The sequence below is a fragment of the Lissotriton vulgaris genome, chromosome 2_1 (assembly GCF_964263255.1).
Source record: "Lissotriton vulgaris chromosome 2_1, aLisVul1.2, whole genome shotgun sequence".
Lineage (NCBI taxonomy): Eukaryota > Metazoa > Chordata > Amphibia > Caudata > Salamandridae > Lissotriton > Lissotriton vulgaris.
The window spans coordinates 1760136204-1760151917 of NC_141687.1; the positions used below are offsets into that span (position 1 = coordinate 1760136204).

Sequence of the window (15714 nt, forward strand, 5' to 3'; positions counted from 1 at the left end):
GCTTCACCTGGATGGCCTTACTAGATGAAAGAGAGCTTCCTACTCCTCAATGAAGCAAAGACGCTTCACCTGGATGGCCTTACTAGATGAAAGAGAGCTTCCTACTCCTCAATGAAGCAAAGACGCTTCACCTGGATGGCCTTACTAGATGAAAGAGAGCTTCCTACTCCTCAATGAAGCAAAGACGCTTCACCTGGATGGCCTTACTAGATGAAAGAGAGCTTCCTACTCCTCAATGAAGCAAAGACGCTTCACCTGGATGGCCTTACTAGATGAAAGAGAGCTTCCTACTACTAAATGAAGCAAAGACGCTTCCACTGGATGAGCTAGGGGCTTCCTATTCATGAACAGAACCAGGATAACCGCACCAGAAGAAAGAGAACGGAGAGCGGATGGCCTTACTGGATGAAAGAGAGCTTCCTTCTCCTCAATGAAGCAAAGACGCTTCACCAGGATGGCCTTACTAGATGAAAGAGAGCTTCCTACTCCTCAATGAAGCAAAGACGCTTCACCTGGATGGCCTTACTAGATGAAAGAGAGCTTCCTACTACTAAATGAAGCAAAGACGCTTCACCTGGATGAGCAGGGGCTTCCTATGCATGAAAGGAACCAAGATAGCCTCACCAGAAGAAAGAGAACGGAGCGCAGATGGCCTTACTAGATGAAAGAGAGCTTCCTACTCCTAAATAAAGCAAAGACACTTCCACTGGATGAGCTGGGGCTTCCTATGCATGAACAGAACCAGGATAATCTCACCAGAAGAAAGAGAACGGAGAGCGGATGGCCTTACTAGATGAAAGAGAGCTTCCTTCTCCTCAATGAAGCAAAGACGCTTCACCAGGATGGCCTTACTAGATGAAAGAGAGCTTCCTACTCCTAAATAAAGCAAAGACACTTCACCTGGATCAGCTGGGGCTTCTTACGCATGAATGGAACCAAGATAGCCTCACTAGAAAAAAGAGAGCGGAGCGCAGATGGCCTCACTAGATGAAGGAGAGCTTACTACTCTTAAACGAAGCAACAACGCTTCACCTGGATGAGCTGGGGCTTCCTATGCATGAACGGAACCAGGATAGCCTCACCAGAAGAAAGAGAGCGGAGCGCAGATGGCCTTACTAGATGAAAGAGAGCTTTCTACTCCTAAGTGAAGCAAAGACGCTTAACCTGGATGAGCTGGGGCTTCCTATTCATGTATGGAACCAAGATAGCTGCACCAGAAGAAAGAGAACGGAGTGCAGATAGCCTTACTAGATGAAAGAGAGCCTCCTACTTCTAAATGAAGCAAAGACGCTTCCACTGGATGAGCTGGGGCTTCCTATGCATGAACAGAACCAGGATAAGCTCACCAGAAGAAAGAGAAGGGAGCGCAGATGGCCTTTCTAGATGAAAGAGAGCTTCCTATGGAGGAACAGAGCTAAAACTGTTTCACCAGATGAAAGACAGCTTCTTACTACTAAATGAAGCAAAGACGCTTCACCTGGATGAGCTGGGGCTTCCTATGCATGAACGGAACCAGGATAGGTTCACCAGAAGAAAGAGAACAGAGCGCAGATGGCCTTACTAGATGAAAGAGAGCTTGCTATGGAAGAATAGAGCTAAAACTTTTCCACTAGATGAAAGAGCGCTTCCTATGCAAGGATGGCACAAAACTGGTCCGTTAAGTAAAAGAGAGCTCTCTGTGCATGGATATAGAGAAGAAGATCAGAGGAGAAGAGAATGGTTCAAATTACTCTTCACCATTCATAAGGCCAGTAGACCCACAAAATAGGACACTCACTACACTCTGTGGAGTCACACTTGACCATGCATCAAATCTTCCAACATATGAATTATGGAAGTAATGCCTAGCGAGTCTGGGGGTTCAGCCTGTTGACTGCACTGAACCCTGAGTTCAGGGCAGAATTGAGCCACATGCACCTCATGTACAACTGTATTCTACCCAAACGGGGATTGTCACTGAAGCATATTGGACAGGGATCCACCTTTCCCTGATCTGACCCATGCTGTTTCCACCTCACAAGGTGTAGACTGTGGCATAACTACAGCACTCCGAAGTGACCACAAAGTGACATGTAGCGCTCTACAAAACTGTGCAATGAATACATAAACATACATTTACCTAAACCACTAAATAACAGCGCAAAAAAGTAAACCAAGGGAACCTGTATTCAGGATTATGCCTTTCAGTATTTGCTCTCAAATTCCAGACATAGGAATAGCTCCTGCTGGCACTATTGGTACTCATTTTTGATTAACTCATATCTAGATCCAAAACTGCTTGACACTTCTTTTGAACAATGGTTTGTCTTATTTGATATAAAATCAGCGACCCCTTTGGAATTAATACCTACAAGTTTGGTGCTAATACTGCACCTGGTAATTACTGATACTAAGGGCCTTACCTGGTATGGGATTCCCCCTTGATAACTAGCTGTAGTCCTTGGAATCATAGATGACTGTACAAACTTATGTTTGAACACTGATTTTTAAATTTTCCATAATGCCATTTTCTCAAGATATAATATAATGCACAAGGGGGCATATTATCAAGGGGGTTTATCTCCGCTTTTTTTGGCTTTAAAAGCAAAGAAAGCGGAGATAAAATGATCTCCCTATTACCTAGCTATCGCTAACACCAGTTAGCGACAGCTAGTAGGAGATAGCGACCATCTTGGGCCCCACTTTGCATGTCAGTGATATTTATCACTAATGACATGCAAAGTGGGCGTGCCAAGATGTTAGCGACTGAAAACAGTCGCTAACATCGCTATCTCCTATTACCAACTTTTGGAGATATTCGCGCTAAGCGCGAATATCTCCAAAAGCTAACACCTGCCCAGGAGCTGTTCTTAGCCATGTTATCCAATGGGAGGTGGATAACATGGCTAAGAGCATTAGCTCGGTAATGCATGAATATCGCTGACTTTTCAGCGATATTCATGCATTGCAGCGATTTTTATCGCATTTGCGGTAAACCTTGGTAATACCAAGGTTTACTTGCGGTAAAAATCGCCGCAGCTCAGCGGTAAATTTTTGTCTCTAACAAAGCAATAGCGATAATTATCGCTATTGCTTGGTAATATGCCCCAAGGTCTTTACTGGGTGAACTCTAAAAAGTCGAGGTTTTTCATGATCCCTTGCAATCCTAATTTGGGCAATAACTTCAGTTTAATCCCATCGCTAATTCACTTGGCATTGTCGAGATTCTTGAAGAAGTGCTGCCTCCACATTTCAAACTGAACCTGAAAGGATTAGTGCTCTTGGACCCTTTACAGACTAGGGCATGACACAGAGACAGCATAGTCACATATCTGGAATGGAAAAGCCCAATCATTAACCAAGATGAACTCCCCCGCCCGCTTCTCCTTTTTCTTGTGGTGATGTTCGCTGCTCTGGCAAACACATTTGTAAGCTTTGCCTTTTGGAAACACACATTTGTTGCATGTGGAAAGCACAGTTTATGAATTGTGAAGATATATAATAATTAAATATTCCTCTTGAAATTATTGCTTCTTCCAGGTTCATAAAACTGAATTTCTCTCTGATCTATCTTTGAAATACATATTTTGTGGATTGGCAAGGAAGTGTTGTTAGTAAATATTTCCACGTCTGCTTCCTACATCAGATTTGGAAGGAATGGGTTTATCAAGTGAAAGAAATGATTTTCTAGTGGATGAAAGAAAATAAATGCGCACATGTGAAGGTAACTTCGACTGCACCAATGAACACAATGTTACATTATTCAGGTATGCCTGCCTCCTCGTGCGGTTAACCAGTAGTTCACAAAATGTTTCCAGAAATACTCCTTGAATCTGCAACTGTTGCTGATCTCTTAGAAACCCTTGTGATCGTTAGTTGAAAAATAAATTAATAAATGTGCATGTGTCGATGTACCCTCTCACTTGGGTGCAGATTTACCCAAATTTGGAATTGATAAAGATTCCAAAGAGTCATCCCGCAAATATAAACATGCTAACTGTTTGCCAGGCCTAAACCTTTTCTTTTTAATACTTGTAAGTCACCCCTAAGGTAGGCCCTATATATGCTTCTATGGCAAGGTGCATGATATTTAAAGGATAGGACATGTGTGCTAAAGGTTTACAGGTCCTGGCAGTGAAAAATTCCTAAAATCATTTTTGACTGTTTTAAGGTTATCTATCCCATAGACTAACACTGATCTTATCACACTTAATAAGTGATAACTTCAGTTAAGGAACAGATAGAGAAATATTTGTTCTACTCATTTGAATGGTATGAAAAAGTTAGATTTTAAGTTACTTTTCTGAAAATGCCACTTTTAGAAAGTCGCTTTTTACTACTTAAACCAAATGTGCCTTTCTGCCAGTGTACAGGGTTGCATGACTGTGAAAGGCTTCCCTGTGCTGTGTATTCCTTGATGGGGATAAAAAGGGTCGGTGTGCAGAGGAAGGGGATGCTCCTCACAGGATGACTGGGGAGAAGCTGTGCCCTGCCCTGATTACACTTCACAGGACCTTGCCTGCAGCACACAGAAAACAACCTGACACAGGCCTGCCATTGTCTTGGTCACCCTAGACAGTTTGGAGGGAAGGTAAAGAACTGACCAGAACCAGTGTGGGAGTAGGCCAAGTATTTGCCCCACACAAAGGCTGGCACTAGATACAAATGTCTCATTTGAACACTCCTGAACATATGCAAGATTCAGAAGAAGGACTGCTGTGCTCTCTGAAGAAGGAAGACTGAAAGTGCTTGCCTTGATCCTACAATCCCCAGAAGTGACTTCAAGAGCCAGTTGTCTCAACTCACTTTGAGGGTTCCCTGTAACTACCCTGCTGTTCAGCACCAACTGAAGCTGCCTGAGCCCTGTTGCTCGCCTGTGCTAGAGGAACTCCTGACCCCCAAGAAGTATTCCCCAGGTCCTTTATCCCTGACTGACATCAGTGTGTACTTCTGCTTCACAATCAAGCTCCAGGTGAAAATCTGGAGGTTTGGGGCTCATCTCAACTGCGAGCAGGCTCCTCGCAGCAGCAACTGTCACTACGTCTCCCGAATTTCTATCAGCGATCTGCTCTTCACGCCAAACAGTGACCACCTGCGTCAGTCGCCAACACGAAGCTCTAGCGACAACTGCTCCTCGCACCGACATTGACCTACTCGTGACTCGCTCCAACACAAAGCTCCAGCCGAGGATCCTCACGTGGTCTCGGACTTTGAAAAGGCAAACTCTTCAGCGTGACAAACCTGGTCCCTGTATCTGACCTCCTCTCCATTGCAGTGGGCTTGAGCTTGTGACTTTGACCCGTTCCACCACAACCAGATAATCTCAAGTGGCATTTTGTACTTCTCTGTGTTATTTATACCTGAAAAGAAAAATTCATAGCTTCTGTTTTACTGATTGGATTTTAGTCATTTTGGTGTTATTTTATTTATTACATTTTACTCTATTTTTCTAAATTGACGGGAATTTTTTGTGTGTTGTGTTTTTACTTTGTTACTATTTGAATGCCACATAAATACTTTAAACATTGCCTCTGGCCAGTCTACCACAGGACTAGCACAGGTTTATTTAGTGACTTTTGTGGTTCACCCTGCCAAGGATTGTGTTTATTACTTCAGTGTGGCTCTCACTCTTCTCTGCTAATAACTCACTTTCCCATATATGCATATACTAATATGTAATTTCCGCATATAAATAACAGTATTGGGAGGGAAGGAAGCTTGGGAAATTGGACTGGAGGCATTGAGAGGGCCCTTCATTGGTGACAATTGTTTCTACCTAAACTGAGTCACAGATCAAAAGGGGATCTGCCATATCTCCAACTAAATTCATCTCTTCTGGTGTTCCATGGGGTTTACCATTACAATCTCTACTCTCAGAATTTCTCACTTGCTCATCTGAAAGGGATCCCTAACAATGGAGTGTTTGGCTCTTTCATGAAACTGTGGAAGCTGCTTTTGGGATCAATGGTTGAAGAAAAGTGTTCCACACACCAGAACCAAGATCTTCAAGATTTTGCCTCAATATCTTTTCATCTGCTATTGCCAAGGGACATCATTTATGCTGTGTGTTTGGGTTTTATGTTGCTCGAAAACACTTAAACAAAGATCATTTTTCGAAGTAGAGCTGTCCTCTGTCCTAGCAAGCAATGAACATAATCTGAAGACCTCTTAAAATGTTAGAGTACCCTTGCTATTTTGTTCTGCAACCTTTGATATTTTTGGATTTGTGTTTTTGTAGATCAGTGTAAACTGTGTCACAGTTGTCAGTCATGTTGCTATGAGGTATCTTAACAGTGCTTAATTTGAACTGGTGGTTACAGGTAAGGACCACTGGCACTTCTTTTGGGGGGCCTGCACTTATTTTTTCTCAGAGCATGAGAGAAAAAACATAGAAGGGAGAAAACAGGTGAAAGAGAGAGCAAGAAAACCGATGTCAAGGCAAGAAAGCAGGGATGAATAAAGCCTTCATGAGTGAGATAAAGTGGCAGGGCTTGTCTTACGTGGACAGCGCTTTATTCGTAAAAGAATAATTGCTGGTGCCCAAGGTCTGTTCGAAGCTCGTGGCTTGCACTACCAAATGCCAGGGGTGCAGAACATACCATGGCCGTGTAGTCTGGACTTCACCTAATGCCTCTTTTATTCACCACCTGAGACTTTCTTTATCTCTATTTCGCCTTGCAGGTTCTTTTGCATTCTTGCTTTATTTCTTCTTTGCCACTTCCTCTTTCGTCTCCTTTTGTGATTTTGCCTCCCTTGCTCTGGGTCAAAGAATGATGAGGAAAAATAAGTGTCAGACTCCAGAAATGAGTGCCAGTGGGCCCCAACTGTAACCACTGGTTCAAATTAAGCTCATCTGGTGGGCGAAAGAGGCTTGAGTTGGAATAGAGACTACACAGCCTTAATATTTAGCACAATGACATTCGATGGGGCCGGCTGCCAGCTTCTGAATAAAACGTGGTCCCGTGCACTTATTCGTCTACAAATGAAACGCTGGATATCGTTAGTTCCACCAAGGGATTCTTCTGCACATTGATATGTGGAAGTCACATCATTTAACCACAGCTTTGATCCATGGGTGGAAGGACATCTTAGCATTAAACTGGACACCCACATTTTTTGCTGATTTCCAGTGCGGGTTCGGGTAGGGTTGGATTTGTTAAACAGTGAAACAAAATCTTAAATATTGGATCTGACAGTGATGCTGTAAAGTAGCGCGAAGGTTTGGGAAAAGTTGTTTTCAAGTCCTACAACAATTCTCTTTTGGTAGTTTCACTTCTATAGTAGGTCTGGTCTTGCACTGAAAGGTGGAAAATAAGCATAAGCACCCACAAGTTGCTCCTCCTCACGGAACAGAAAAAAAATAACTTTCAAATCTATCTCAGTAGTCTTTCTCGTGGTGGTGGGGAGGTGTGGGGGAGGGGGGGTTAAAGAAATCCAAAACAACATTGCTTATTGCCTTGTGGAGCTTTTGGAGTATACTTACAACACTGAGGCTTAGTACAGCATATATTATCTGGGTCCACCACCTGCACTACTTCACGGTCTGAGTTGCAGGTCGGGAGCTCGATATTGGGGCAGTCAACTCGCTTGCACACCACCGTACCCATATTCAGAGAAGTACAGGCACAGGTGTAACAGCCGACCGTCCAGGATTCTCCAGGCTGAAAAGAGGTAAAGATCGCATGTGATTTAGACAGAAACAGAAATGTATGACACAGGTCATAGCAGATGGCAAAGGCAACCTACCTGCTCTGAGGGTGTGTCCCTGAAGAGTGGCGGCCTGCCACAGTCATGGTTTGAGGCCATAGGAAGAGCAGGTTCTAAGGAAGGCTCTGTGAACTTTTAACTAATACATCCCAATAGTATATTCTGTTTTTGTGTACAATATAGCCATACAGTTGTTTGAATGGGTGGTGTCACGCTTTTATAGTTGGTACCTTTAATTTTATGGTCTGATTTTGGGGAAGGATTAACATAGAATGTGCCAAATAGCTACAGTGTCCCCCCTCACATGTCTAGCCGCCCCATTTGAGAGAGCCCGAACCTGCTGCTGACAGTGACTTCCCTGGCTCAGACTTTGGCTACTTCACATTCGGACTTAACCTTTTCCAGGCATTGTGCGGGTACCAGAGCTGCCTATAGAGGGCAGTGGAGTAGCTAGACCTTTGGCCGCCCATGACAACCCCGGCGTGTGCAGCTCACGCGGCATGTATGAGCAGGGTGTGTGTGTGTTTCTGAGGGGAGTTCAGGGAGTGCTGGTGGATTCCCGCGACAGCTGCAGGTACGAGAGGGGAGGTGGGGGGAAGCCCCCGCCCCCAAAACTCCTGTCGTTTGGGGCAGTCCACCCCCTCATTGCTACGCCACTGATAGAGGGACTCCTCTATGGCCATGTCTAGTGGACAGCTAAGTACGCCATCATGGCGTTTACGTTATATGATCCATTTTAGCCAATTGTAATCGCTGTATTCATTGTAAATCAACATTCTTGACAACTTTTCAAATTAGTGATTCTATTTGTGGCCACACGCGGAATAATTTGCCAATTTCCTAAGCTTCTTGTGTTCGAAATTGTGTCCATCCGGACCTCTTGCAAGAACAGGACCAATGCAAAAAATCATCCAAGGCAGTGTTTTATTGAATAAAACCCAATGCATTTCGGGCCATCTAGTGCCCTTCTTCAGGGGTCCGTGTAAATAACGATAGAAACAAAAATAACCATTACCATTTATATAAAAACACGAAAGTAATTCATGCTTTAAACTAACATTCACTTGTACATTTTTCAAAATGTCATATTCCCTATCAATCCTCTATTGTAGGCTCAGTCTACCTCCTGCCCACAGTACAGGTAAGCACCCAGGTTCACCGTAGACAGCCTCTTTCTTGACGGCTATGTTCCTCACTGTTAACCTCGTGGTGGCTCAGAACCTGCATAACAATCTGCTTTCCCATGCTTTCCCCACCATCCTTTGTAATACGCGCAGGCGCAGGCTTGGGGGACCATTTTAGTGCTCAGGGTGGTGGGACAGGGATTGGAGTACTTTTCTGGTCTCTGAGAGCCATTTTAGGGCTCAGGGTGGGGGGCTGGGTTCGGGTAGAATTCTGGTATGAGGGTGCTTGAAGGCTCAGGAAGGGGGGTATGGGTCGGCGGGGTTACACTTACCGGAAAAATCCTAACCACGGATATGTCTTTGCCATACATGCCTTACAATGCAGATTTTGTTGTAAAGTCATGCGTGGTAAAGGCATATGCGTGGCTAAGACTTGCGTGTTTAAGGCTGCGTGGAACCGGCATGCGTGGTAATTGCATGTGTTGTTCCATCACACAACCCCCTGATTAGCAGTCTGCTGTTAACTAGACTGATAAATAACCTTCAGAAAGAAGTTAAACAAAAGGACAAGCATGCATTTACGTAATACCTGAAGTAATGGAAAGGAAGCACAGAAAGTGTCCTGTACCATCCAATTAATCTTTAGGCATACCTCCATGTTTAAAGACATTACATATATCTTCACATGTAAAAATAAGATAAAATTTCTTTAAAATTCAAAAAGTGTATTTCTTTAATATGAAAATATTTCAACTTAGTACTTCAGATTATATCACTGCATTGAGGGCATTTATTAGAAGTGATATTTTTCAAACACAAATGATAGTTTACAAGTATGACCTTAAATACATTCACGCCCTCACCCATTTTCAATGACAATGCCATTAATGAGCCAAGAGGAAGGTCAGTTGTCATGTGCACTCTACAGTGGCCTAGGTTTCTATTATTCACTGAAAAATATTATAGTATATTAAATCAATCACATGAGAAGATTTTGTACTGTGCACATCCTGGAGTAAAGCATTTCATAGTGCCCTCAATGTTAAAATTAAGAAAAAGGAGGCAAGGATCACAGAATTTGGTCAAGCAGGTATTGGTCCAAGATTTTCTGGTTACATATTTCAATTCAGCGTCGATATGGCTAGCTCTTTTTCTCCCTCTGATTGTACATCAAAAGTTAATGGTTTCTCTTTAATTCTTGGCACAGACAGAATTTATATCAGCTCATTTTGGAGGCCACGCAACGACAGGGGTCGTGGGCGAGCCTGAGGGCGGGCCGTGGTCGCAATCGACGGCCGCTCCGTAATTGACGCTAGGGATCTTTCTACGACATCGCTGTGTGAAGAATGGTTTTGGGTCTTTGCGGCCGACCTGAGAGAGTGCCTTCCTATTGTTGCAGCTACGTGTAACCGGATCGCAGTGGTGAGTCGCTTTCTACTTTTTCCACGGTGTGGTGGCTACTGGCGTCCATCTCTATGTGGGGGCTGCTATGGATAACGCTGGATTTTGGGCCTAAGGCTGGCCTCTAGTTAGTGGGGCCAACTGTGTGTACACACCTCCTCCTTGCTCTCACAACTGTGCGTTTGGCCACAGTGCTTGCCTACAAAGTGCCTCATTCAAGTCCACTGCCCATGCTGGGACCCTCGATTGCCTGCAGTCCTTCCCTGCCTCCTCTGCACCTGGACTTCCTCCCTGCCTCAGTGCACACTTCAACTCCACCGATCCTGCAACATCCCCTGCGGAGTCTGCCCCTCCACTATGGGGCCCTGAAAGGTCACTGAGGCAGCGTACCTCACCCCATGCCTGGGAGATGTTCACCGTAAGGAACCTGCCATCTTGATACACACTACTACTGGTGCCATTGATGTATTTGGGGTCATCGAGCCACTTGTTACCTACACCCTGCCCCTCTTTCTCCTGCCACAATAACAGGGTCCCCCACACAATGTCTTCTGAGATGGGTCTCAGTGATCCCAAAGAGCACCCACTCTCTTTCGACATGACTAAGACCCCTCGTCACGGAGAGGATGAGAGCACCCAGGAGACTCCCCTTGGGCCCATGGGGGTGGATGCCCCACCTTTGGAAGGTGCTACAGTCATAATGGGTGAATTGAAGGCTGGTTTCAGGTCGATTGATGCACCCTTGGACAGTATGCCTAGATGCATGAGACACGGATCACTGACGTGGAGCAACAAATATCTAACCTTGAAGATGCTGGCCCTGCAGCTGCCAAGACTGATAGACTCCTTAACCCCTTCGGGGCTGATGACGAGCTGGGCTCGTCATGGCGTAGCCTCCTTGCACGCTAATGCCGAGCCCAGCTCGTCACGTAACATGGGATTTAGTAAATCATCGCGTAGGAGGGGAATTGCGCTAGCGCGCATGTGGTTAAAACAGTGGCCACTAAAGACAAGGATTTGGAGTTGCGATTGGGCCGTAATAATATTCGTATAGCCGGTATAGCAGAATTCACCGACACTGGCTGCTTGAACATCCAGGTGGAGCATCTACTTGAGGTGTTATTTGCAGAGAGGCATTCCCGTCAGCATTTAGGTGGACTTTGACATTCTTTCCAGATTTCACAACATTGTACAAGTAGCATGGTAAAGGTTTACTGACATTAAGCGCACGGTCCAAAAATCTAATGTGCATTATGCCATGTTGTACCCTGCACTGCTGCGCATCCAGGTCAGCTGTAAATTCAACAATTTCAGATCACCTGTTAAGGCCAAGAACTTCTGGAGGCAACATCGTGCTGGATCTGGTTCTTCTAGTGAAAATGGCATATCAGCTTCCCCTACCTCTGGACCCTGAAGTCCTGTGCTTTTTTCCCCCCACTATTTCTGTCCCCCTTTCCATTCTACTGTGGACGCTCTGCTTCATCAAACTGCTATACCGTTGCACTATCCCTGCATTACATGACTGCATTGAGCCGGAACTTTCTCCACTGCCGCTGATCAGGGACTTTGCTTTTTCCTGGTCTGGCTGCTCCTTTTTTCCTCAACATTTGAACTATTTGCTGTCTCCTCTGACTGTTTGCTCCCCCCAAGGAGTACTCCAATTGATACCTATTTGTTGTTTGTTGACTGGCATAAGATGGGATTTACTGGATACTGGTTCCTTGTAATCCGATGAGGGTGAGGGAATGGGTTCTCAGTTTATTCTGCCTATTGTTGTTAGTTATTATTTCTTTCACAGTTTTGATTAAGAAATCTGCTGTGTATCTTGCATGGTCCAGACATTTGCATTTGTATTGATTGCTTTTCTCTCTGCCAGGTATGGGATCTGGGATGTAAACATTGTGATGTATGATCTGGAACGTTAGGGAATTGACTGATCCTCATAAGGGGTGGCAGGTGCTGTCCTACTTGTCCAGACATTCTATCCAGGTAGCTTTTCTACAAGAAACTCACTGTGCGCCACGTTCTTCCAAGTGGTTTGCATCACATTGGGGGCACAATCATTTTTTTTGAACTAGAGCACATTTTCCAGGGGAATGTGCATTCTAATTCACAAGGCAGTCATACTCAAGAGTGCGTGAGACTATCGGTGACCCCGAGGGCCGCTACTTGCTTGTTGCCAAAGATCTGGCTGCTAAGTCTCTCATGATGCTCAATGTGTATGCCACTAATGTGGACCCGACAGAATTTCTCTCTAGCATTTCCACACATATCACACTATGCTAATGGAGGTGGATTTTAACCTTATGCTTTGCCCAACATTGGACTCTATTGGAACTGGTCATGTTACCAAACCACACTACTTGCGTGCACTCTCGTCCCTCCTGCAAACCTTCCTCCTTGCAGATGCTTGGCAACTTCACCACATAACTAGAGGCTACACTTTCTACTCTGCTCCTCATGGGTCGTGGTCACATATTGACCACTAGTGATGGAGCAAGGACTCATAGAAAAGTGACTTGCTCGAAAACAGGTCTCTCATTTAACTTCTAATATTGTATTAACCGTGTATTGTGTAAAATAATATGCACAACATTGACCATATAAGAAAGAGAAGCTTGCCTATGTGTATTACTAATAAATAACTCAAATGAAATTCTAAAATGGCTGCTAATGGGAAAATCTGTATTGCGCATGCGTCAGCTGCATCTACGCAGTATGACAAACTGTCGCTTGGAGGGAATTCCTTGCGCTTGCGCAAATGCTATTAATATGGCTGCTTGAAAACTCACATGCTCAGCATCTGCTTGGCCGAAACAAAAACAAGCTATTTTATTAATGTTAATGCAGGGAAAAACATTAATATATGAATGCGATTAGAGTGGAGATAGGTGGTATACTGTGAAACCATTTATTTTTTAAATTAACATATGTCTTTTTGACTCTTTTATTAGTGCGTATATTGGGCCTTTCATATGAGCCTAAAGTCTGTTGGCCACCTGATCTCCGCGCATGCTTGACATGAACGAGCCGGAAGAAGTTATGTGACTCTTGAACACAGTCCAAGGTTGCAAAGGATACATACCCTGAGAACCAGTTTGAAGAGCTCTAAAATGAATGGGAAGACATGAAGGGGCATATTACCAACAACTAGCGATATTTATCGCTATGTTGGTTAGCGGCGATATTTTTATCGCCGAGCTGCGGCGATTTTTATCGCTTAGGAACCTTGCTATTAACAAGGTATATCTCCTAAGCGATAAAAATCGGCCGAAATGCATGAATATCGCTGAAAAGTCAGCGATATTCATGCATTACTGAATTAATGCTCTTAGCCATGTTATCCACCTACCATTGGATAACATGGCTAAGAACTGCTCAGGGCAGGTGTTAGCTTTTGGAGATATTCGCGCTTAGCGCGAATATCTCCAAAAGTTGGTAATAGGAGATAGCCATGTTAGCGACTGTTTCCAGTCGCTAACATCTTGGCACGCCCACTTTGCATGTCATCAGTGATAAATATCACTGACATGCAAAGCGGGGCCCACGATGGTCGCTATCTCCTACTAGGTAATAGGGAGATAATTTTATCTCCGCTTTCTTGGCTTTTAAAGTAAAAAAAGCGGAGATAAACCCCCTTGATAATAGCCCCGAAGTTTATAATTTTGTTTCTAATATGATGTGAATACGGATGGGAATAAAGTTTTATGAATACAAACAGTGGCGTCACTAGGGTTGGTGTCACCCGGTGCGGGTAACTCATGGTGTCACCCCCTCACAACTTACCGGATGGACCAACTCACCCTCTTCCTGCACCATGTCCCCTCTGTCTGCACCATCTCTCCCTCTGTCCGCACAATCTCCCCTCCGCCTGCACCATTTTACCCCCTGCCTGCACCATCTCACCCTCAGCCTGCACCATCTCCTCTCTGCCTGCACCATCTCCTCTCTGCCTGCACCATCTCCCCTCTGGTTGCACCATCTCTCCCTGTGTCCACACCATCTCCCCTCCGCCTGCACCATCTCTCCCTCTGCCTGCACCATCTCTCCCTCTGCCTGCACCATCTCCTCTCTGCCTGCACCATCTCTCCCTCTGCCTGCACCATCTCTCCTCCGCCTCCACCATATCTCCCTCAGCCAGCACCATATCTCCCTCCACCAGCACCATCTCTCCCTCGGCCTGCACCATCTCTCCCTCGGCCTGCACCATCTCTCCCTCTGCCTGCACGATCCCCCTCTCTGCCTGCACCATCCCTCCCCCTCCGCCTGCACCATCTCTCCCTCCGCCAGCACCATCTCCCCTCCGCCAGCACCATCTCCCCTCTGCCAGCACCATCTCCCCTCTGCCTGCACCATCTCCCCTCTGCCTGCACCATCTCTCCCTCCGCCTGCACCATCTCCCCTCAGCCTGCACCATCTCCCCTCTGCCTGCACCATCTCCCCTCCACCTGCACCATCTCACCCTCCGCCTGCACCATCTCCCTCTCTGCCTGCACCATCCCTCCCCCTCCGCCTGCACCATCTCCCCTCCGCCTGCACCATCTCTCTCTCTGTCTGCACCATCTCTCCTTCTGCCTGCACCATCTCCCCTCTGCCTGCGCCATCTCACCCTCTGCCTGCACCATCTCACCCTCTGCCTGCACCATCCCTCCCCCTCCGCCTGCACCACCTCCCCTCCGCCAGCACCATCTCCCCTCCGCCTGCATCATCTCTCCCTCTGCCTGCACCATCTCTCCCTCCGCCATCACCATCTCCCCTCCGGCTGCAACATCTCAACCTCTGCCTGCAACATCTCACCCTCTGCCTGCAACATCTCACCCTCTGCCTGCACCATCTCTCCTCTGCCTGCACCATCTCCCCTCCGCCTGCACCATCTCACCTCCGCCTGCACCATCTCCCCTCCGCCTGCACCATCTCACCCTCCGCCTGCACCATCTCCCTCTCCGCCTGCACCATCTACCTCTCTGCTTGCACCATCCCTCCGCCTGCACCATCTCCCCTTCGCCTGCACCATCTCACCCTCTGCCTGCACCATCTCCCTCTCTGCCTGCCTTATCCCTCCCCCTCCGCCTGCACCATCTCCCCTCCGCCTGCACCATCTCACCTCCGCCTGCACCATCTCCCCTCCGCCTGCACCATCTCACCCTCCGCCTGCACCATCTCCCTCTCCGCCTGCACCATCTACCTCTCTGCTTGCACCATCCCTCCGCCTGCACCATCTCCCCTTCGCCTGCACCATCTCACCCTCTGCCTGCACCATCTCCCTCTCTGCCTGCCTTTTCCCTCCCCCTCCGCCTGCACCCCGGGGCACTACGAAACACAGCCGATATTACAGAAAGGGATTTCTTTTAACTATGGTATTGGAATTTGTCATCTGTTTTTGTCTGTGGGAATTTCAATCTTGGGAGCTTTCTGGGCAATTTCAGTCCATTGCCTGCCTGAATTTAGTGACTAGCAATACCGAACCCTCTCATTTCAAGTAACCTATTCCGTTCCAATAAAA

At 46.1% G+C, this 15714-nt stretch overlaps 1 protein-coding gene across 1 annotated transcript in view; it reads right to left on the bottom strand.

Moving 5' to 3' along the window:
• Positions 1-15714, bottom strand: part of LOC147733250 (mucin-2-like) — a 596915-nt gene that overhangs the window by 141914 nt on the left and 439287 nt on the right. The window contains exon 34 of the mRNA XM_086958940.1: positions 7463-7640. Within this exon, the coding sequence (XP_086815066.1) occupies positions 7463-7640 (178 nt within the window). The remainder of the gene's footprint in view (positions 1-7462; positions 7641-15714) is intronic.